Source organism: Aotus nancymaae, unplaced genomic scaffold (assembly GCF_030222135.1).
Source record: "Aotus nancymaae isolate 86718 unplaced genomic scaffold, 86718_ANA_hifiasm-v0.15.2.pri h1tg000030l, whole genome shotgun sequence".
Classification (NCBI taxonomy): Eukaryota; Metazoa; Chordata; class Mammalia; order Primates; family Aotidae; genus Aotus; species Aotus nancymaae.
In genome coordinates, this window is record NW_026988443.1 from 29,546,364 (window position 1) to 29,568,841 (window position 22,478).

The window sequence follows — 22,478 nt, forward strand, 5'->3', positions numbered from 1 at the left end:
ATTTCCCAACCTACCTCGTTCTTAAAACTCTATGGCCAACTCTCCCTGCCCTGATGGAAAGGACTTTAGTTTGGAAGCTGAGAACCCTGAGGCTAGTCTCAGTTTTACTTCCTCAGTTGTGTGACAGTGCCACTCAGAGGCCTTCACCAGGGCCCGTCCCCTCATCTGTACAGTGAGGGGATTGCTCTAAACATGTGAGTCTCAGCCTTTTTGTTTCTAGGACATGAATGTCTAGTGGCATTCCCTTATAGACCTTCTTGTTGGGTGGCCTACTTCTTAGCACCTTAGCTATACTCAGCCCCTCTCCTGCACTCAAGGAATCATATTGGAATACAGGGGAGTAAATGATGCTATTATAGGGATAACCTTGAGTCTCTTCTGAGTTATCGGAAACATAAGTACCTGTGAGGTGTAGTTTTGTTCTTAGTCACAGGTCACTTTAATGCTTGGCAGTGAGAGTGTTGGGGCCTGGAAGCAGAGGGCCTGTCCTAGAGCACATCCCTCCTCTCCTCCCACAGCCTCAGCTTGCAGGCAGGTGCCACCTTCCCGAGTTAAAGTGCAGGTGTCCTTTAGTTATTCAAAGGGTTGCAAAATCTTGGTCTTTGGGGTTGAAAAAAATCCACATGTGAGTGCAGAGGGACTTAGGCTGAATCGGAAAAGCATCTTCTGTCTGTGAGATGCAGGTTCGCTCCTCACCTTCCCATCAGGCTGTGACACTGAGTCTGCACATTTCTAAACTGGGTTAGAAAATAATCAGCCTGGTGTGTTTACATCCCGCTGTGCAAGAAAACTGGGGATGGAATTCCCCTCCTGTCTTTACAGTCTTCTGGGGTTTTTTGTTGTTGTTTTTGTTGTTTCCTTTTTGTGGAGAACAGGGTCTCGCTGTGTTGCCCAGGCAGGTCTCAAATCCTGAGTTTAAGTGATTGTCCCACCTCGGCCTTTCAAAATGTTGGGATTACAGGCGTGAGCCACCATGCGGGGACTGGTCTTCTAGCTTTGTTACTGATGGATTTGTAACCACCCAGATTTCAGAAATAAAACCCTTTATCAAAGCTCCTCCAGAGTCCTTGGATTGTTTGTATTTCCAAGACTTTTTAGCTCAGATGCTTAAATGCTAAGAATCTCTGAGGAAAGAGGTTGTGGAAATAGGGACTGTGCCTTGGAGTCAAGTGTCCACTTTGTCTGTAGTTAGCCAGGCCTGAATTTTCTGTCTGGTCCTATAGTTCAAAGCATTGCTAATGAAGAAAAAAAAAAAAGAGGATTTGGAGAGGACTTTAAGCAAATTGGTTGTCAGCTAGCCTCCTGTCTCTCAGCACCCCCCGCCGCCAGAGTCACGGCTTTTCATGCAGAGTTAGGCACCCACCTGAAGGGGTCACTTGTGAAGGTATGAACTCCTCTTCTGTCCTGGAATGTCTAACAGTCAACTTCACCCTCCTTTTAAAAAAAATTTATTTATTTATTTAATTGTAGAGGCAGGGTTTCACTATGTTGCTCAGGCTAGTCTTGAACTCCTGAGCTCAAGTGATCCACCCACCTTGGTCTCCCAAAGTGCTGGGATTATAAGCCTGAGACAACGTGCCCGGCCACATTCAGCCTTTTATCTGTTTCATAAGAAAAGTTGGGTGACTCATGCCCATAATCCTAGCACTTTGGGAAGCTCAGGCGGGTAGATCACCTGAGGTCAGGAGTTTGAGACCAGCCTGGGCAACATGGCGAAACCCCATCGCTATTAAAAGCACAAAAATTAGCCGGGCATGGTGATGCATGCCTGCAATCCCAGCTACTCAAGAGACTGAGGTGGGAGAATCTCTTGAACCTGGGAAACGGAGGTTGCAGTGAGCCACGAGATCGTGCCGCTGCACTCCAGCCTGGGCTGCAGAATAAGACTCCATCTCAAAAAAAAATAAATGTTGCAGATGATTATCACTAGTGTTAAATAAAACTGCGTATGGAAAATTTGACTAAAAATTAACAAGAATCCAGTCTTTACAACAGTACAGTGAACGCTTGAACTACATCGCTGTGGGGTCGGGGGGTAGCTCTGACCACTGCACAGTCAATCTGCATATAACTTTTTTTTTTTTTTTTTGAGTCAGGGTCTTGCTCTGTTTCCCAGGCTGGAGTGTAGTGGTGCAAACACGGCTCACTGCAGGTTCGACCTCCTGGGCTGAAGCAATCCTCCCACCTTGGCCTCCCAAGTAGCTAGGACTACTGGCACACACCACCACTCCCAGCTAATTTTTTATTTTTTGTAGAGACAGGCTTTTGCCATGTTGCCTAGGCTGGTCTCAAACTCCTGAGCTCAAGCAATCTGCCCGCCTCAGCCTCCCAGAGTACTGGAATTACAGGCATGCACCACCACGCCCAGGCCTGTGTATGACTTTTGACTTAACCAAAACTTTACTAATAGCCTGCTGTTGACCAGAAGCCTTACCAAAACATAAACAGTCGATTAAGTTGGATTTTATATGTTATAAATATATTATATACTGTATTACAATAAAGAGAGATAAATAAAATGTTATTAAGAAAATGACAAGGAAGTGGCTGGGTGAGGTGACTCACACCTGTCATCCTAGCACTTTGGGAGGCCGAGGCTGGGAGATTGTTTGAGCCCAGGGGTTCAAGAGCAGCCTAAGGAACATAGCGAGACCCCATCTCTAATATAAAAAGATTTGTAATAACATGTTAAAAAGAAAACTGTAAGGAAGAGAAAATATATTTACTGTTCATTAAGTGGAAGTGGATCATCATAAAGGTCTTCATCCTCATCTTCCCTTTGAGTAGGAGGAGGAGAAGGCGTTGGTCTTGCTGTCTCAGGGTGGCAGAGGCCATAGAAAATCCACATGGAAGTGGAGCCCCGCCATTCGAGCCCATGTTCGAGGGTCAGCTGTTGTTAGATGTGCCACATTAGGAAGTCCAGGCTGGGCAGGCAGGAATCACAGTCACAAAAGCGAGAAGCAGTGATGTGCACAATTTAATGCAGACAAGTAAGATTTCAGTGGCAACAGATCTTTTTGATAGAATTCACATGGAAAAGAATTGATCTATTTGAAAATCATTTCAGTGAAAGTAGAATGGAAAAAATTAGAAATAATTCATCTGTGTTGTATGGAAAACTGGATCAAGGGATTAGGTTTGCTTAACAGAGTTCAACTCGGAAGATTCTCAACCAGAATTCTCCAGTCTGGGTATAATTCTGTATCAGTGGAAACTCTGGCTGTGTAAGCAGTCCACACTGCCTTGGGAATAAAACGGCAGGATCACAATACCCAGTACTGGCCTGGTACCATGAAACAGCTGTCACTCTTGGTAGCATTTGGCCAAGGCTCATGTGGCATCTGGGAGCACTTTGGAGGGCCACCCCTCAGCTAGGTTTATACACATCTCAAAGGACAGTGGCCATAAGCCACAAGGGAGGCAAAGGGGGCCGCAGGTGAGGGAGGGAGGGAGGTGCTACCTGGCTTGGGCAGCGGAGGCCAGGAGCCAGGTGAAGGATGAGATTCCTCCCAGGGTGATCCAACCAAGTGGCTGAAAGGCTGGGAGGCAGAGGGATGTTAAATTATTATGCAAAGCCTGAGTTTCCAGGTGCCTTGATTTGATGCCTCCCTATCCCCGTTGTCCACCAGACCCCTCTGAGAAAGGGTCTAAAGAAAATAAACCTCAAGTCAGGTGTCAGTAGCCTCTGTTAAATCTTAACAAGGGACGTAAGGCAAGGAGAGCCCTGGTGAAAGCTGGCAGTCAGTCACAGGCTGCAATAAAAAGGACAAATGCTGCCAGGCGTGGTGGCTCACGCCTGCAATCTCAGCACTTTGGGAGCCTGAGGCAGGTGGATCACCTGAGGTCAGGAGTTCAAGACCAGCCTGGCCAACATAGTGAAACCCTGTCTCTACTAAATATATAGAAATTAGCCGGGTGTGGTGGTGGGCTCCTGTAATCCCAGCTATTCAAGAGACTAAGGCAGGAGAATTGCTTGAACCCGGAGCCCAGAGGTTGCAGTGAGCTGAGATCGTGCCACTGCACTCCAGCCTGGGCAACAGAGCGAGACTCCATCTCAAAAAAAAAAAAAATGGCAAATGTTCGAATGAGTCATTGAAGGAGGACAGGTCTAGGGTCTGTTCCAATGGCCATCCTCCACATTGACCCTGACCCCACACGGCTGGTATTCGAGAGTGTTGACATGTCCTGCAGATGCGCTGGATCTGGAGAAAACATTTCATCCCATTCTCCTCTCTTTCAGGTTTCAAGTGCCCCATTTGCTCCAAGTCTGTGGCTTCTGACGAGATGGAAATGCACTTTATAATGTGTTTGAGCAAACCTCGCCTCTCCTACAATGGTAAGGGCTTGGCCTGCCTCACCAGCCTCCAGAGCATTTGTTGGGGGAGCCTCCAGTCGAGGGCGGTTCTGGGCAGTATTTTCACCTTGCCCTCTGGCAGGCATTCCTGAGTGGTGGTGAGGAAGCGGACTGTTTAGGGATCCTTGTTGCCCAGGTCAGAGAGGAAAAGGGGCGGGACAAGGAAAGAAGGCCCAGGGGTCAAGTCCGAGGTCTGGGAAGCCTCTCAGGTTGCTCACTTAGTCCCCTTCCCCTCTCCAACTCAGTTGTGAAGACTTTGGCTGGGAGATGCAGCCATTCCTTCACCCATCACACACTTGACTGTGGAAGGCCCCAAGACAGCCAGATACATGCCACGGCTCAGCAGATGGGCCCCGAGGAAGCACCCACTCTCCTTGGGGAAGTGTGTGCCAGTGGCGTGCACAGAGTGCTGGGAAGCTGGTCGTCTCTTTGTCACTTTCAAACTCAGGTGAACACTTGAGTTTTAGCCCAGTGACTCCACACCAGAGAGCTTGACGGGGAGTATGTGTGACACAGAGACACTATAGGGATTGAAAATGCAGGTTGGCCACCTTGCTGCTCCACCCAGGCCTTGTCACCTCCTACCTTGGCGGCTGCCTCAGAGCCCAGCAGTGAATACCGCAGTGGGTAGGACCCTGAAGGCAGGGGATTTCTTAATAGCCAAGCTAACCTAACAGGACGCCTCTGGGGAACAAAATGACTGCCAACATCTGCCTAGCATGCTGTGTGTAAGGCTTGGAGTTCAGCTGATGGGAGTTCGAATCTCCTTGTACCACTCACTGTCTCGTCTTGGACAAGTTGCTCGACTTACCGGAGCCTCCGTTTTCTCGTCTGTGAAGTGTGAATAGTAATACTTGTTGCATAGGGTTGTCAGAACTGGGTAAGAGATGGCACATAAAGCCCTTTGGTACACAACCTGGCCCACGGTCAGTGCTTGGGAAGTTACAGCTGCTGTGAAAGATGTGAGATCTCCCTAGGTTTCTTTTCGCAGTTTTCCAGAGCCCACAGACTTCTCCTCAGTGCTGCTCAGCCCACGCCACTGCTGACCCTCGGTTTTCCATGCTCATGTGTTTAGTCTGGTCTCCAAACCATGTTCGTCAGAAAACGGCATCTTCCACTATCACAGGCAGTGGATCTGAGTGCACTCCAACCACGGTACTGGCCCACCTTCCCAGATTCAAGTCATAGTAGTGGTTAGAAAGAGTTCTGGGATTTCTGACAGTGTCTGAGGACTGGATCATTTGAAACCAGCCTGGCGAGAATGTTTCCTGGGGAGATTCTTCTCTGCCCCGTAGCCTCCTACCTCTCAGAAGGCTCTTTCCCCTACACAGCATGAGCCCAGGAGGGATCATGGTCAGAGAACGTTCCTGGGAAGTAACTCTGACTAATCACATCCACTTGGGTCTCCTGAAAACTTCTCTTTTAATTACTTATTCAGCCAAAAGACTCTGGATGCAGGTGGGCATGTTGCCCATGTGGCTCAGCTCCACACGTGTGTTAGCCCGCGTGCAGGTGGGAGGACCAGCATGGCCCTCCCATGGATGACATAGCTGCGGTCTGGGAAGCCCCTTTCCTCCCCAGGGGACAGCCCCTCCTTTCTCCTGGGCTGACTGCTGCCGAGCCTCTTAAGTCTGTTGTCGCATGTGCTGTAGGCTTTGCGTTGGTCCTGTCGCGTGCATGCTGTCAGGAGGCTCAGGCTCAGCTTTGTCCCCGTTCACCATCTCTGCCTGGGACCAGGGAGGGAGAGGAGCCTTCCCTGCATCTCACAGCCCTCCCTATCCACGGCCTCAAAAACCCTATTCACTTCTTTCCCGCATGTGTGGAGACCTCATGAAGACCTCTATTTGTCCTGCGGGTTGCTGGGGAGTTCTCTGTAGACACTGCATTTGTTGTAGGAAGAATACAAAGAAGCCTCAGAGGGCCTCGGCCTGAGAAAACCTGGCTCTCAGGAAGAACTTTGCAAGAGCAGCCGAGGAAGGCAGAGTGCTCTTGGGCCCCCACACCCCAAATACAGAGTTACCCCACTGCCCTGTGGAGAACAGGGAAGGTGAGGCTCTCCAGCTCCTCTGCCAGAGAACTGCCTGGGACACCACCATGTGTCCCCATTTCCCCCCTCTGTGTCAGCACTTGAGTGCCTGGTGCTGTTGGTCCACCCGCCTACACCCCACCACTGGCACCCTCACCCAAGGTTACAGAAACCACACTGGGAGTCTGGGCTCCCTTAGAGGAAGGTTGGCCAGCCAGTCTGAGGCATGACCACTGCTCCTCTGGTTCTGGTTCTAGTTTTTCCCTTGTCCTGGAATGGAAAGGTGACCTCCTCAAGGGTGCATGTGTCTCTGTGTTTGAGTGTGTGCGTGTGTACCTGCGTGTATGTGTGTAAACTAGAGGCTTTAAGCCTAAGGATCTTTCTTGGAAAAGCCAGTCCTTTACCACTGGAGGCGGAGAGGCCACTTGTCTCCAGTCCTTCCAGTGGACTTTGTCTCAAGGTGGTGAAGTGCTTTGTTCAGAAACAGTGGTCTGGCCCTCTGTGGACGCTGTTGATGTGGCTTGGATTCCTCACGTTCAGTCTTTGCCTTTTCTGAAGACCCTAAACCTTCCAGGTAGGAGGAGAACATTTGCTCCCGGGGCGTATGTGGAGTGGGCGTCCCCAGAGCCTGCTCCAGGTCAGAGAGCACAAACCGTGGGCCAAAGGTCAGGAGCCTGAATGTTTCCCCCGTGATCTATATCCCAACCTCACCTGCTGCATGTTAGCTTTTCTAACTTAAAAAACGACTTAAGAGTCAGAGGTGTAAGTTCTTGGAATCTTTCTGGAAAGGAGGTGAGGTGGGGCTTTCTTAGAGAGTGAAGCGTTTTCTCATGACGATTCACTAGAACTCCCGGTCACTCCCCTGAAGACTTCCCATTTACACATACACTTTCTGTGGTTGTTGGCACCAATCGGGGAAATTTTTAGAAAATTTATGATGGTTATATAAGATGAAATTTAGTTAACCACCAAAGGAAAAAAGTAGAAACCTCCTAAATGAGGCAGATAGAAAGTAGTATTTTTCTTATTATGAGGGTTGGCCTGAGTGGTGGGTTGGAAGGCCTCCAGTAGCTGCCTGCCAGCTTAGAAAAAAACACAACAACTTAGGAAAAGCAAGACTAGTTTAACTGGTTCAGTCAGTGCCTGGTGCTACAAGGACAGGCACCTGGCTGGGGAGGTTTGGGAGTGTGCTGAGCCCCTGCTGGAGGGGCAGGGAGGGTGGTCGACCCCGGAGCACCGAATGTTAAACTCCCTGTTCTCCTAAGTGCCTTCCTGGAAAGTGAGGACAGTGTATAGGAGGGAGGGGATTTGTTGGTTCGTTTTTGTGGGTAAAATGGATCAACCACATGGGCCTTTTAATTTCTCTTCCTTTCCAATATCTCTGTGACTCTGAGACTGAGGGACCTTGCACTAAAATACATGCACTCAAGTTTTGACCATCTAGTCTCTGGGCTAGCAGAAGGAGCGCAGAGAGGGGGGAGGTGGGGATCTGATTTACGATGCTCTCAACAGAAGAGCATCATAATCCTGTGGAGTTACAGCAATGACCCGCTGTCGACTGAAAGCTTAGGGGTCCTTGGCCTAGGGAGAATCTGGGGGGTGGCAGGTTGGTTTGCCAGCAGCACCAAAGAGAGCTTGGTGCTGTCAGGAGATTCTCCCCTCAGCTGTCTTCTGGGGTGCAGGCCCATGCCCAGCTTTTTAAAGTCATGATGCCCTCTTCCTCCCCTCTGCCAAAGGCCATTGAGATGGCATTTAGCATCAAGGCTCTTGAGATGCTAAATGTCACACAAGCTGTCTTTAAAGGCAAGGGAGGCCAGGGTGCTGTGGCTCACGCCTGTAATCCCAACACTTTGGGAAGCTGAGATTGCTTGAGCTCAGGAATTTGAGACCAGCCTGGGCAAAACAGTGAGACCCCATCTACTAAAAATAAAAAATTTGTCTGACATGGTGGCAAATGCTTGTAGTCCCAGCTGCTCAAAAGGCTGAGGTGAAAGGATCACTTGAGCCCAGGAGATTGAGGCAGCAGTGAGCTTGATCATGCCACTGTACTCCAGCCTAGGCGCAATAGAGCTTGACCCTGTCTCAAAAAATAAAATATAAAATAAAAATACAGGTGAGAGGATCTGGCTTCCTGGAAAAGCCGAAGTGGCTCCTGCTGCAGCTTCTGCTGTGCCTGCGGGCACGTCTTTGTCCTGTATCTTCTCCTCTCAGAGACTGTATGGTCAGAATGAAAGCACCCTACCCTTTCCCTGCCTGGGGAAGCTGGGTGCTGGCCTAGGAGTTTGCCCAGCCTTGCTTGGGGCACTGCCTGGAGCCATTGTTAGATGCTGGAGCCAGGGGTGAAGTCAGGCTGGACAGGCTGGAGTCAGACTGCAGAGGTGTCTGTCCTGCCACTCCTCCTACAGGATAGCAGGGAGGGGCAGGCGACCGCTCATCCAGGGCGCCCAGCCATTGCTGACCAGGTGCACTGACCCCCAGCCTGGCCACTGATGGGTGCATGAGGAACATAACGCTTGAGGGGAGGCCTGCAGGGCCCTGACACCAGTGGGGAAACCAGAAACAGGTGGCTACAGGAAAGGGGACTGTGGGAGGGGGCTGTGGTGGCCTCAGTGGGAAAGTATGAAGTGCTGCAGGCCTGAGCTTTAGTTGGCTGCCCCCATTGTCCTCATCACGGGCGGCCTAGCACACCAAAACAATTGCACTGCCCCTCGAAAGCCTGGGGAGTTGGACGGGCTCCTGCTGGTAGGTGACACGCTCTGCTCAAGGTCTGCCCATTCCCTGAAGAGCACAGCCCCCCAGATTTCCCAAAAGGGGAGCTGACAAGGCCTAGCCTGGGTGGCAGTACCCTGTCCTGTCCCTGGCAGACGGGGCCAGCAGCTCTGCATGCTGAAGAGGTGGCAGGACCAGGCACTCCACTGCACCTAGGCTGGAAATGAGGCCAGGGTGTGGAGTCTGAGCCTCTGCGTCATTTGCTAGGGGTTTTCCCTCTGACTCCCACCTTCCTTCTCTCTGGGTCCTTAGTGGCCACCAGACACAAGTGGAGATGGGGAGGTAATGCTCCTGCCCTCAGCTGTTGCCTCGGAGCTGCACAAGCTTTCCCTCCCAGCCAGGCGCAGATCTGCATCTGCAGCTGTGTGGGCCTCCCCACCCCTCCAGGCTTCCATCAGCTCCAGGATCCCTTGAGGATGTGTTGCCAGAGCTTTCCGCAGGACAGTTGAGCCTGGCGTGGTGGGGAGGCAGGTGTGCTGCTCCCCGTGTCTGGTCTGTTCACTCAGTGACAAGGTTCCCTCATCCACCTTGGGGTCCCTGCACACACTTCACAGAAAGGGGGAGATGTGAAGCTGCCTGTGAGATGGGTAGTGTTTTCCAGCCTGGAGGGAAGACACCCATATAGCCTGGTCTTCTAAGGAAAAGGGGCCAGGTCTCTGGGTGGCAGGCACTTGGGCTTGGGAGTCATCGCCACTTAGCAGCTGCATGAGCTTAACCGGAGATCCCTGCAGGGGCTTTAGGAGTCATGGTCTGTGTGTCTGGGGAGTTCCCTGCATTTAGCTGGCTCAGAGAAGTAAGGCTCTTTTCCTCCTCCTCCTAGATACCTTTACTTTAACAAATAGTAGCTGTCAGAAACACTGTGCCTGGATCCCAGGGCAGGAGCAGAAGATGCCACCACCTCCCACCCTCAGCCCATCACAGGCATCATCCCTCCCTCTTGTTTCGGCTCCGGGGCCGTGCCCGCCATTCTAGTTTGGTTCCCTGGTGTAGTGAGGGGCAGGCACTGATACCATCCCCGGCCAGGCCAAACACACTTCCAGGCTCCCCCTTGGGTGGTGACATTGGCTGGCTTTATACGTTGGTGTCAAGAAACTTGGGAGGTGTTTGAGGGGTAGTGAGAAAAGGGCAGAACCCAAACGGCAGAAAGTTTGGCTTTGCTCCTGTGTTCTTACCAAGCAGCATTTGTTGAACCCGTTCTCTGGGGACTTAGGGATACCAGGGGACATTTGAGTCCATCTGCAGCAGAATCTCAGTTTGTGTGGGCCAGGAGCCTGGGTTTTGTGCTGCGAGAGCCCCTCCATGGCTTCTCTCTGACTGCAGGCAGCAGGCTCACATCAGATGAGTGTGGAAGTCTTGTAGAAACCAGTTGATATCCAATCATCAGTTTCAGCCATTTCCACTTCCCTGCCTGGATCCCAGGGATGTCTGGAGGCTGCTGACTCCCACAGACCCACGGGTGGGGACAGGAAGTTGTACTCAGCCCACTCTGACCTCTTGCTGGGTTTGTGTGCCTCCTGCCTTCTGCTGGAGAAGAATTCTGCTCCCTGGGCACTGGGATCTGTGTGGGCACTGCTGGCTTCCCCGTGCTGTCTGAGTCTAAGCTCCTGACTCCTCCCTATTCCCAGGAATCTCCAGGTGGCCTTTTGCAGCCAGTGCCTCTTGGTCCCACTGAAATGTGCTCCCTGCCATGTGCCAGCCTGGATGGGGTGCCTGCACGTTTTAGTTCTTCCCACCAGTGCGCAGACTCAGGCCAGCTGGCAAGGCACCATCCTGCACTGTGCATAAAACCGCGTTGTGGAGTGGTGAGGAAAGGCTGCCTCTAACCTTCCTGTGCCCAAGTCTGAGTCCTTTAGTACACAGGCCTTCCACCCAGGACAGGAAGAATCGCCCTCACACCCCCTTCCCCTTTCCCCTTCCCCTTCCCCTGCCCGTGCCCCTTCCCCAAGGTTCAGTGTAAAAAGAAAGGAGAGTCAAGCCAGTCAAGCCCAGTCTTGTTATAATGCGCCTAAGCCTTATCCTCATACCAGCCTCTCCCTTCCCTGAATCCATCACCTCCTGGGGGACTATGGAGGAAACCACATGTGCCCTCCTGGAGCTGACACAGATGGGGAGAGAACACACCTGGTGTGGGAAGCTGTATGGGACCCAGAGAATCCTAACTAGTCTCTTGGACTCACAGTTACCAATCAGTAGGAGAAAATGCAAAAGGAAACTACGTAGGAATCAGTAATTGCTGTGTTCCCAGGAAATCCTCCTTAAGTATGGAGGTGAAGGAATGCTTTAAAGGAAACTAAGGACTGTAGCCCATATGCTCATGTCATGAATGAGGTGCCCAAGACGAAGAGAGTGGGGAATACAAGTCCAAGAATGTCTGCAGGATGACTCTGCCCTCACTAAGCTATGCTGTTTTTTCCTCCCATCTATGTTGAGAGTTTTCCTCTGTTTTATTATGAAAAATGTCAAACATTCAGCAAAGTTTTTTTTTTTTTTTTTGAGACGGAGTTTGGCTCTTGTTACCCAGGCTGGAGTGCAATGGCGCGATCTCGGCTCACTGCAACCTCCGCCTCCTGGGTTCAGGCAATTCTCCTGCCTCAGCCTCCTGAGTAGCTGGGATTACAGGCACGCGCCACCATGCCCAGCTAATTTTTTGTATTTTTAGTAGAGACGGGGTTTTACCATGTTGACCAGGATGGTCTCGATCTCTTGACCTTGTGATCCACCCGCCTCTGCCTCCCAAAGTGCTGGGATTACAGGCGTGAGCCACTGCGCCCGGCCCAGTTTTAATGTTTTTTTTTTTGAGACAGTCTTGTTCTGTCGCCCAGGCTGGAGTTCAGTGGCACAATCTTGGCTCACTGTAACCTCTGCCTCCTGGGTCCAAGTGATTCTCCTGCCTCAGCCTCCCAAGTAGCTGGGCCTACAGGCGTGTGCCACCACGCCTGGCTAATTTTTGTAGTTTTAGTAGACACAGGGTTTCACCATGTTGGCCAGGCTAGTCTCCAACTTTTTTTTTTTTTGAGATGGAGTTTCACTCTTGTTACCCAGGCTGGAGTGCAATGGCACAATCTCGGCTCACCGCAACCTCCGCCTCCTGGGTTCAGGCAATTCTCCTGCCTCAGCCTCCCAAGTAGCTGGGACTACAGGCGCGTGCCACCATGCCCAGCTAATTTTTGTATTTTTAGTAGAGACGGTGTTTCACCATGTTGACCAGGTTGGTCTCGATCTCTTGACCTCGTGATCCACCCGCCTCGGCCTCCCAAAGTGCCGCCTGCCTCAGCCTCCCAGAATGCTGGGATTACAGGTATGAGCCACTGTGCCTGGTGTATAGCAAAGTTGAAAGTGTTGTATAGAGAACGCCCCTATTAAACAGCACACACACCACCTGGAGTCTGCAGTATACACTAGACCCGTTTATCCATCCACCAACCCATCTTATCCTTCTGGTGCATTTCGTAGTAAAATGCAACCAGTCTGCTTCCCTATTGGGGTTTTTAACTAAAGTAGTGCACATTCAAACACTACAGAAGCACATAAAAAGATTTTTCTTCAAGTCCTCCTTTCTTCCACCCTGTGAAAGTGTGTGCCTCCTTCCAAACTTTGATCTGTGCCTACACACGCATTTGAATATGCATGGTATCTAGTGCTTTCAAGTGGGGGATCACGCCCATGTGTTCATCCACTGCTTGCCACGTTTGGAGTCTGAGGGGACAAATGCTCCAGCAGCGGACTCTGTGCTATTCCCCTTCTCAGTTTGTGTCACCCTTTCAGGTGGGCCCTTGGGCTAGCCAGATGTTCTAGACAGAAAATGACCACAGGTTGTCCTGGTGACCAGGAAACTGAGAGTGACTTCTCTCACAACTCATGTGCCTGGGGACTTCAGGGTCCCTTGGGGTTCCTGGTAGGGGGACTTTGAGGAGTGGAAGCCATAGCCTTCTGGGTTATGAAGAATCTTCATTTTATGGGTTCCAGGCGTTTGCCTTTCCACCAGAATAATCAGAGAACACAAAGAAACAGCAGTGGGAAAGCCTCTCAAACAGAGGGTCCCAGTCCCAGCCCCACCATCTGCGAGCCCTCTCATGAGCAGGTATGTTACTTCCTTAGGCTTCCGGATCCTCATTCGCAAAATGAGAATAACTACCGGGTGCCCTGCCCAGCTCGGAAGATGGTGAGGCTCAAAGGAAATCACGCACACGGACTCACAGTCTGTCCCTGGCAGTGTTCGGGGAAGTCAAGCTCCTTTAGTGATGGAGAAGGGATCCTGCCGCAAGCTCTACCTTCTGCGCAGCAGAGACGCCGCTCTCCTGTTATTTCCCCTTTGGCTTAGAGAACCTCTGGGTCGCCTTTTGTTCACGTCACCTCTTTCACCTGCCCTTCAAATATTCATGTCAGCCTGGGTTTGTCTTCTGCCTTCTTTGGATTTTGGTCTGAACTTTCTCCCTGGACTGCCTCTTTATCTCACATCCATGCCTGGCACTCATGTCTCTGTTCCAAATCTCAGCCCTAGGCTTCAGCAGCCTCCTGGAGGTCGCCATCAGCTTGCCGGGCCTCCTTCCACCCAGCTCAGAATTGGTCCCTTCATTCTCATGCCTTCTTCCTGGACACCCTCCCATAGTTCAGGCATCTGCTATGGGTCCTGCTGCCCCCATTGGCACGCACAGGGCCACTGCGCACTCCTTGGTGTCGGCTCCAGGCACCACAGCAGAACACAAGGCTCCCTGTGCCCAGAATCTCCCGTCCCCACCCCAGCTTCATCCATCCTCAACCTTCTCTAAAGAACAGCCCCTGCCCTGATGAGGTATCTTTCTCCTTACTCTCAGACCTGGGCCTCTCCATCAGAAGACCTACTGGAAATCCCCATGCTGTGTCTTTTGGGTTCCTTGTTCAGCTTCCCCGCTAGTGTATTTAGCTGCTTGAATCCCAAGATCATGGCTATTCACTGAGTCGCCAGCACACAGAATGTCATAGGAACTTAATACAAACCACTGGGTTCCCACAGGTACGAGTAGCTTCCTTCCATTCCTTCTTTGTGGGTTGGTGAGCGGGGTCTGTTTCTTTCTTTTTAAAAAATGAGATGGAATTCAGAATGTCATAGGAACTTAATAAAAACTACTGGGTTCCCACGGGTGCAAGTAGCTTCATTCCATTCCTTCTTTTTGGGATGGTGAGCAGGGTCTTTTTTGTTTCTTTCTTTTTAAAAATTGAGATCAAGGCCGGGCACGATGGCTCACACCTGTAATCCCAGCGCTTTGGGAGGCCGGGGCGGGTGGATCACAAGGGCAGGAGATTGAGACCATTCTGGCTAACATTGTGAAACCCCATCTCTACTAAAAATGCAAAAAATTAGCCGGGCATGGTGGCACACACCTGTAGTCCCAACGATTTGGGAGGCTGAGGCAGGAGACCTGCTTGAAACTGGGAGGTGGAAGTTGCAGTGAGCTGAGATCGTGCCACTGCATTCCAGCCTGGGCAACGGACAGAGCGAGACTCCATCTCAAAAAAAAAAAAAATTAAAAATTGAGATGAAATTCACCATAAAATTAACCATTTTTAAATGTACAATTTAGTAGCATTTAGGACATTCACAATTCCCACCTTTACCTGGTTCTAAATACTTCATCGCCCCAGAAAGAAACTCCTAATGTGATTCCACTTATGTGAGGTAGCTAAAATAGTCAAACTCATAGAAGCAGAGAGTAGACTGTTGGTGGCCAGCGGCTAGGCGGGGCGAAGGGGAGTGGTCAATTAATGGGTATAACATTTCAGTTATGCAAGGTAAGTTCTAGACATCTGCCATACAACATAGTGACTATAGTTGACAATACTGTATTGTACACTTGAAGATTTGTTAAGAAGATAGAGCATATGTTAGACTTACCACAAGAAAGTTTTTGGCCAGGCATGGTGGCTCAAAGGTCAGGAGTTCAAGACCAGCCTGGCCAACATGGAGAAACCCCGTCTCTACTAAAAATTCAAAAAAATTAGCCAGGCGTGATGGCGGTTGCCCGTAATCCCAGCTATTCAGGAGGCTGAGGCAGGAGAAATGCTTGAACCTGGGAGTTGGAGGTTGCAGTGAGCCGAGATCGCGCCATTGCACTCCACCCTGAGCGACAGAGTGAGACTCTTGTCCCCTCCCTCCAAAAAAAAGGTAAAAAGGTGGTGGTAGAAAACCCCCTACCCATTAAGCAGTCATTCCCCATTTCCCCCTGTCCCCAATGCCCGTCTTCTTTCTATCTCTATGGATTTATCTGTTCTGGACAGTTCATATAAATGGGTTCATACAATAGTTGGCTTCTTTTACTAAGTGTAATATTTTTGACGTTTATCCATGTTGTAGCATGTGGCGGTTCTTCCTTGTCTTGGCTGAGTGGTATTCCATCATAGGAAAACAACATATTTTGTTTATCTGTTGCGCAGTTGGTGGACACTGGGTTGTTTCCACCTTTGGGCCCTTGTGAACAACGCTGCTGTGAACCTCCATGCACACACATTTGCTTGGGGACCTGTTTCTCCCCCTCTTTGTTGCCTCCTACCATTCTCCCCAATACCATATTTTTCCAAACCAGAAATCCGCGTACTGGCTGTGTGTGTGTTTAGGAAAGCGTCTGTGGAGGAAAACAGCTTGCCTCATGCTGCCCCTGCTTCGCGTCTACCCTTCTCCAGGCCTTTTTCGTCCGCCATTACCTCAGCTTTTGGTTAATCGCATGTTGGGATTAATCCCATTTCGTTTTTGGGTAATTAACATGTGTGCATGCTTTATCTCCACAGTGACAATCTTAAGGTCAAGGTCCCTCTGGGGGTTCTGTGTCCCCCACAGAGCCGGGCACAGTTTGGGGCAGCTAAGTAGTCCCCTAGTTGCTAGGCCCTTGCCTGCCCAGTGCCAGCTGTCCACTAGTGACTAACCCTTTTGCACCCTCCTCTGTCCCCCTTGCAGATGATGTGCTGACTAAAGACGCGGGTGAGTGTGTGATCTGCCTGGAAGAGCTGCTGCAGGGGGACACGATAGCCAGGCTGCCTTGCCTGTGCATCTATCACAAAAGGTAGGGGAGGGGTCGGCAGGGCGGCTCAGTGCATCTCCCTCCCAGAGGGGCAGACCCCCATCTCCAGCCATTCTGTCTCCTTTGGTTATGGGATGACCTCTTCTCCCACCTCTGGCTCCAAGTGGGTAAGGGCAGAGTCCAGCACACAGATAGACAATGTGCCGGCAGGAAGGTGCGAGCATCCCAAGCGCGGGACAGAGTTGAGTTGCTGGAGGCGTGCTCTGGTTTGAGGGTTTGGGGTTCGGAGCTGATGGCGAGACGTGTAGAGCCTCCCAGGTTGGAGGAGCTTAGGGTCCCACCGGGAAGGCTGGTTCTCCATCTGTCTCCCTGCCTTTTCTTCCTCTCTGGGCTCGTCTGCTTCACAGGGGGAGAACGTCAATCTGTGCGAGGAAGGCCAGGCAGAGTGTGCCACGGCCTTGCACTGGCCTTCTCCCTGGAGGGCCAGGAGGCAGGAAGAGCCATTTCCCGAGGGGTACTGGGCGCAGTTTTAAGTAGCAGGGCCCAGATGCGTCCTCAGTCTCCAGTGTAAGCCTCCTCCTTGTTTTCAGCTGGAAGGAAGACACCTTCTTGCCCAAGACAGGAGGACACTGTGCTGCCTGTGGCCAGAACCTGCTGTCCGAGTCCTCAACCCCAGAGCTTCTTCCTGACACACAGGTCTTTCAAAGCCTGCCTCTCAGGGCCACTGCTGCACAGGGTGACAACCGGGCATGGCACACGGCGTGGCTGGTGCAGAGGAGGCTCAAGGCTGGCCTGGAAGAGGTTCTTGGTCTAGTTCCTAGCGCAGAGCCTTGCAGTGTCCCTGGGAACATTAACCAGAACCAGAAAAGGAAATCTTTGGCCCTAGGGGAGAATTATGCAAATTATGTCTGGTTCCTGTCTTTGAAAATGCCCAGATGTTGGTTTACAAATCAGGAAGCTGTCTTGGGGCAAAATCTGTTCCCTCTTTGATGCAGAGAGCCTTTTTCTGTAAACACTGGAGACCAGGGCTTCACTGTCTGGCTCCCCTCCCACCTCTTGCAGGAAGGACTAGATGCTGCTGCAGATCAGCTGATCATGGCTGAGGGGTAGAGCTTGGGGCTCTCCTAAGAGGTCACCCACTGGGAGGGAGCCTCACAGCTGTTCTTTTGACCCAGGAAGGGGCTCTTTCAGGACCCTAGCGCCCACAGCCATGGCCTTGCTGCCATGCCACTGTTTCCACTTCCCTGCCCTTGGAGTCTTGGAGACAGCTGACTAGCTGACCTGTGGGGTCCACCGCTCTCACCTTCTCGATAGTGGCTGCTGCCTGGGCTTTGTTCACAGAAAGCTTTGGTCCTTCTCAAGGTCGCCCTGCCCCTTCCTACTGCACCAGATCCCCCTGAGCCTGTACCTACCACTGCTGTCTCCGGCTGGGCCAAGACCAGTCTTGGTGTTCTCTCTTCTTCCTGCTTCAGAAAGTAGGGATATCTGGAGACATGACTGTGTTTCCCTGGGGTCCTTTCAGAAGAGACTTAGGAAGCTCCTGCTGAGGAATCTGGCCCTTTGAAAGATCCCCTTCAAAACAGCCTGGGCAGCAGGTAACGCAGTTTCTCTTGCGGCCTCTCCCCACAGCTGCATAGACTCATGGTTTGAAGTGAACAGATCGTGTCCGGAACACCCTGCGGACTGAACTGCGGGCTTGCTTGCTGACTCCTCTCAAAGGTGAGCCCATGGGTGGGGGTGCTCCGGCCTTAAGGCTTGGGGTCAGGTCACTTTAGGGGCCTGTAGGTGGGGGAACGGAGCTGCCCTTATGCCACCAAGAAGAAAGCAGGAGCAGAGGGAAGGAGCACCTTATCAGTTAGCAGGTAGTTATCTGGAAATGATTTTCTCTGGGAAGGACAAGAGATACAAACCAACATGGGCAGTTACGAAGAACAGGCTCAGAAGAGTTAGGATTCCTTGGGGAAAAGACCGGTGCAGTCTATGTTCCTAAAGAAAGTTCAGGAAGATCTTTCTTGTTGGGAATGTGCACGAGCAGGAAAAGGAGCCTGAGCGCTGGGTGTGTGCCTGGCTTGGCCTCATCCTCGCTCACCTCTGAGTCTCCGCCTCTTCTTTGTTGACGGGGATAATCTTGCTCCCTGCTGCTGTAAGGACATTGCACTTACTAAACAGACAGCCATGGAGGCGGCACATTGTTCCCTGCAAAGTGCTTGTCAGCGATCACTTTACCGCTGGTTCTTCCCGCGTGGCTTCCAGATGAATCTGAGGCCTCCAGGCCAGACTCGACCCCTCCATCCCACAGTAATGGGTGCTGACTCCACACATCCGCGGCTCACTGCTGGGTCTGGCCTCCCCAGGTCTCCCCTAGGGGTACACTGCTTGCTGCCGACCATCCTCCCTGACCCCCATCTCACCTGTCCCTTCAAAGTTCTGGGCTGCCATTTTCCTTTTTCTGGTAAAAACAAAGTAGACAAAACCCCCATAAAAAACAAAAGCCCAACTCATCTCACAGCCAAAGGTTTTGGGGCCTCTTTTCTTCCTCCCTCCCCTTCTCTCTCTCTTGTTTTTGTTTTCTTTTGTTAGGCTTATTTTATTTATTCCAAGTAAATTCCCAGAACAGCTGATGATGTCAGACAAATCAGGGACATTTGCTCTTTTTACCTTCACCTCAAAAACTGATGACAAGGGGAGAAGAAAGAGCGAGGGGGAGAGAGGCAGGGGAGTAGAACCTGCCCAGGCGCATGGCTGCAAATTCCCTGCGTGCTGTTTGGCTTCGGGGGTCCTGTACAGACGCCCCAGCCCTGCCTGCCCTCTCGGGATGCAGCTGCCCTGGGATGCAGCAGCCGGCCCTCGGCCCGACGGAGCACGACTTACTTATTACGGTCCACACAGGGACAGACAGCCCCTGCTCCCAGGAGGAGGCTCACCGAACCCTGGGGCAGAGCTGAGCTTGGGACACCAGCGGGAACAGGGCACCCCTTCTGCACTGACTTCCAGATCATGGTTCTCCCTTCCTCCCTGAGGACACCAAATTGGATGAGAACAAGTTTGAAAGAAGAATGAATCAACTACTATCCTTCCCCTCACCCCTCAGCCCAGGAGGGAAAGGGCATTTTCTTTTTCACCTTTGAAAGGCATTGTGGGTCTGTCTTTAAAGTGTTTACAAAAAAAAAAATTACATAAAAAAAAGTCTAGTGTCGACTGGTGTTTTCCCTCGTGATGTTTACAGCTTGCTGTTTGCTGCGCAGCCATAACCCTCTCAGTGACAGACGAACACAGCCAAGCCCTCGCCGCCAGCCTTCGGATGGCGGGCGAGCACAGTCTCTTCCCTGCCCCAGCTGGCCCTCTCCACCACCAACTTCTCTACTTTGGGTTTAGTTTTTTTCCCTCTACTTTTCTGGCTTGGTTTTGCTCTTTTCTCCCCTTGAGAGCCTAATATCTTGACTTCATTGCCAAAAAACAACCCATTGAGAACTTTCTTCCCACTGATCCCATCTCTTTTCCCTTCTTTCCTCCTGGTTCCGGTCAGTTCAGAGGATTTAACAATCACAAGTGTCCTGCAAAAATGCCTGAACGTTATTCTTAGGCCCTTGTGGATTTTTTTTCCCAGAAAACTTAAACAAAAAAAAAAAGACTTACTAAGAAATATGTACAGCTACCCCTGTTTTCAGGCACTATGTTTGAGAACATTTTAGCCATTGATGTTCACACGTGGCATCAGCCCATGCAAGATAGGTTTCTGTATTTATATATTAAAATACAAAAAAAAAAACATCAAATGTTTAAAAAAATGTTCAGAGCTTGGGAGAAAAGCTTTCTTCATTAGTCAAGGTGTTTTGATATGGTATTAAAATGTCTAATAAAAGATGCACTGTGTGATTTTATTTTAATGAAGTGTTGTTATACAATCAAGAAATGGGGGCAAGGGCCTGCCCCCACTCCCTCACCTACCTCCTTAGCATTCCTTCAGGCTACTACTTGGGGCTCCAGGTGTGTGAATTGGTCCTCAGACTGTCAGGCCTGGGTGGAGGGAGAGTGGCAAGTCAGGTGTGCCTCCTGTAAGCTTCCTGACCTCTTAAGCATCATGGAACCAATCTGCCCTCTGTGGAGTAATTTTGCTGGAACTCTGGAGAGATCTGCAGGGGCCAAGATGTTGCAGCCACCAGCGGCTGCAAGGATGTGGGTTCTTCCAGGTGTGGGCCCAGCCCCCCTCCTTCCAGCCTCTGCTCCCCATCCCACGTTCCACTCGCCCTGCCTGTTGCTCAGTTTGCATCTCAGTGCTGACTCATGGGCATGCTTCATTGAGGCCCAGGAAGAGGCCTTGGTTTGGGGCTGTGCCAGCTTGGAGCCCTTGAACCAGAACCAGCCACTCAGGCTCACAGAAGTTGGCAAACTGTGGGCTGGGCGGGCAGCTTCAGACAGGGAGCAGCAGTGCAGGCTTGGCCTGTGTCCCCATGCCCAGCGGGCTCCCGGAGCAGCATTCCAGAGCCTCCTGCAGAGCCAGCAAGGGAAAGCTCTGGAGGGAGACGACTACACACCCTCTCTGCTCTGACCCTTCTCAGGCCCGCCTGATGTGCTGAACCATCTCCCTGCTGCCACAGCCCCTGGCTCCGCAGTCACCCTCCATCAGATGCTTCCAGAAGCACCTACTCTGCAAGGGCGTTCACAACAGGCCAGTGGGCAAACATGAGGCAGGGCCAGCGGAGAAACACTGAAGAAGACTTGGTGGTTCGGAGCCTGGGCCTCAGCGCGGACCCGTCTGGGGTAAAGACCTTGGGGCCGTTGTGAGAGCTGGCGGCAGGAACGTGTCTCTGCACTGCATTCAGGCTTTCCTGCCTGGCAGGGTGATTGTGGGGAAACAGCTTCCTCTGAACTTCAGATGTTTCCCTTGTGAAGCAGGGACAAAACCACGCAGCTCCGAGGCCACTGTGGGCCGGGGGAGTTGCCCTGCAGGTCCTGGCAGTCACAGCAGGCTCCCCGTAGCTTTGTCACCACAAAGGGCACTGTTCTATTCACAGCACCTCCTGCTTCTGCCTGGCAACTGTGTCTCCCTGTGCTATATTTAATTCCACCAGCAAAGCTGGCGAGGCAGGGCCCAGCCCTGAAGGAGATCTCCTTGCCTGACCCCTGGACCTGGAAACGGAGGCTTCGTGTGCCCACCTTGGCAGCTTGAGTCTGCTGTTTTGGCAGTGCCATGGGTGAGCCAAGCAGCCGTGAGTCGGGTGGGGCAGGGCTGTAGCCCACGCCGGGTGCTATTCCAGGCTCTAGGGGCTGGTGCTCACCCCCATCCCCCGGCGACTTCATTCTACCTGGCACGCTGCAGCCCCGTCGGCTGCAGTATCCTGAATTTGGACCCAGGTTGCCCACTCTTGGTGTGGGGGTGGGATTGAGGCTGTCGGGGCTTCCCAAGTGGAGCTTGTGTTTGCCATACACCATCCCGACAGCTCTCCAGAATTCCATGTTGCCGCTGTTCTGCCTTTCTGGGATGGGAGAGAATGTGAGGGAACTGGGGAGCAGATTCTACCCACTCTGCTAAGGGCCTAGCACACTTTATGAGGTTCCTGGACGTGAGCCCCTCACTAAGAACAACCATTCTCTAATAGCCATCTAATGGTACCGAGGTTCATGGGAGAATGTCCTCATTTTTAGGATATAGATGCTGAATTATATAGGTGAATGCCTTCAAAAAATGTGTAATTTAACTCCAAATGATTCCCCCCAAAATACGCAAAGCAAATAAGGCCAAAATGTTCATTGTTGAATCTGCAGTGGCTGGTATTTCAGTGAACAGTGTACTTGTTCTTTCAACTTTTCTGTATGTTTGGAATTTTTCTTAATAAAAGATTGTGGGGAAATGGTCATTTGCTGAGCGCCTCCTAGTTGCCAGGCACTGGAGGGCGCGTCACAGACAAGCCCTACCCAGGAGGGCGAGCCTGACACCTGCAGGATTCTCACCTGCAAGAGTGGGTGGCTGGCTGGCTGGCTGGAAGGGGAGGGGCAAGAGGGCTGCCTCGGTGATGAGCACATGTGTGCTGGGGTGTTTTGGGGAAAGGGCTGAGATTTGTCACCAATCAGCCCTTGGCACGGTCTCTACTCCCCACGAGGACAGAGCGGGACAGAAACATCAGAGTAGCCTCCAGGCTCAGGTTGGTTTCACTGCTGTCTGCTGGAGCCCAGTGTTAGCTCAGAGGAGGGGTTCCAAAAACTGAAGTTGGACTGAAGCGTCTCAGCACAGCTGCCTCTGCCCAAGGCCTAGCAGCCCGCCTGAGCACTGAACAGCTGGTGGGAGGAGGAGCAGGTTGGAGGCCAGGGAGACCATGGGGTGTGACATGCCCCTTTC

General features: G+C 51.6%; 1 protein-coding gene across 4 annotated transcripts in view; it reads left to right on the plus strand.

Moving 5' to 3' along the window:
• The window catches only part of ZNRF1 (zinc and ring finger 1), a 118,886-nt gene extending 96,887 nt beyond the window's left edge, over positions 1 to 21,999 (plus strand). The window contains exons 2-5 of one of the 4 annotated variants that reach the window (XM_012437393.3): positions 4,241 to 4,336; positions 16,078 to 16,183; positions 17,771 to 17,860; positions 19,031 to 21,999. In XM_012437393.3, coding sequence (XP_012292816.1) covers positions 4,241 to 4,336; positions 16,078 to 16,183; positions 17,771 to 17,828 — 260 coding nt within the window. In that variant the 3' untranslated portion in view covers positions 17,829 to 17,860; positions 19,031 to 21,999. The other 3 variants (XM_064383319.1, XM_064383321.1, XM_064383320.1) reach the window with 3 other exon arrangements.
• Positions 22,000 to 22,478: the final 479 nt, after the last annotated feature.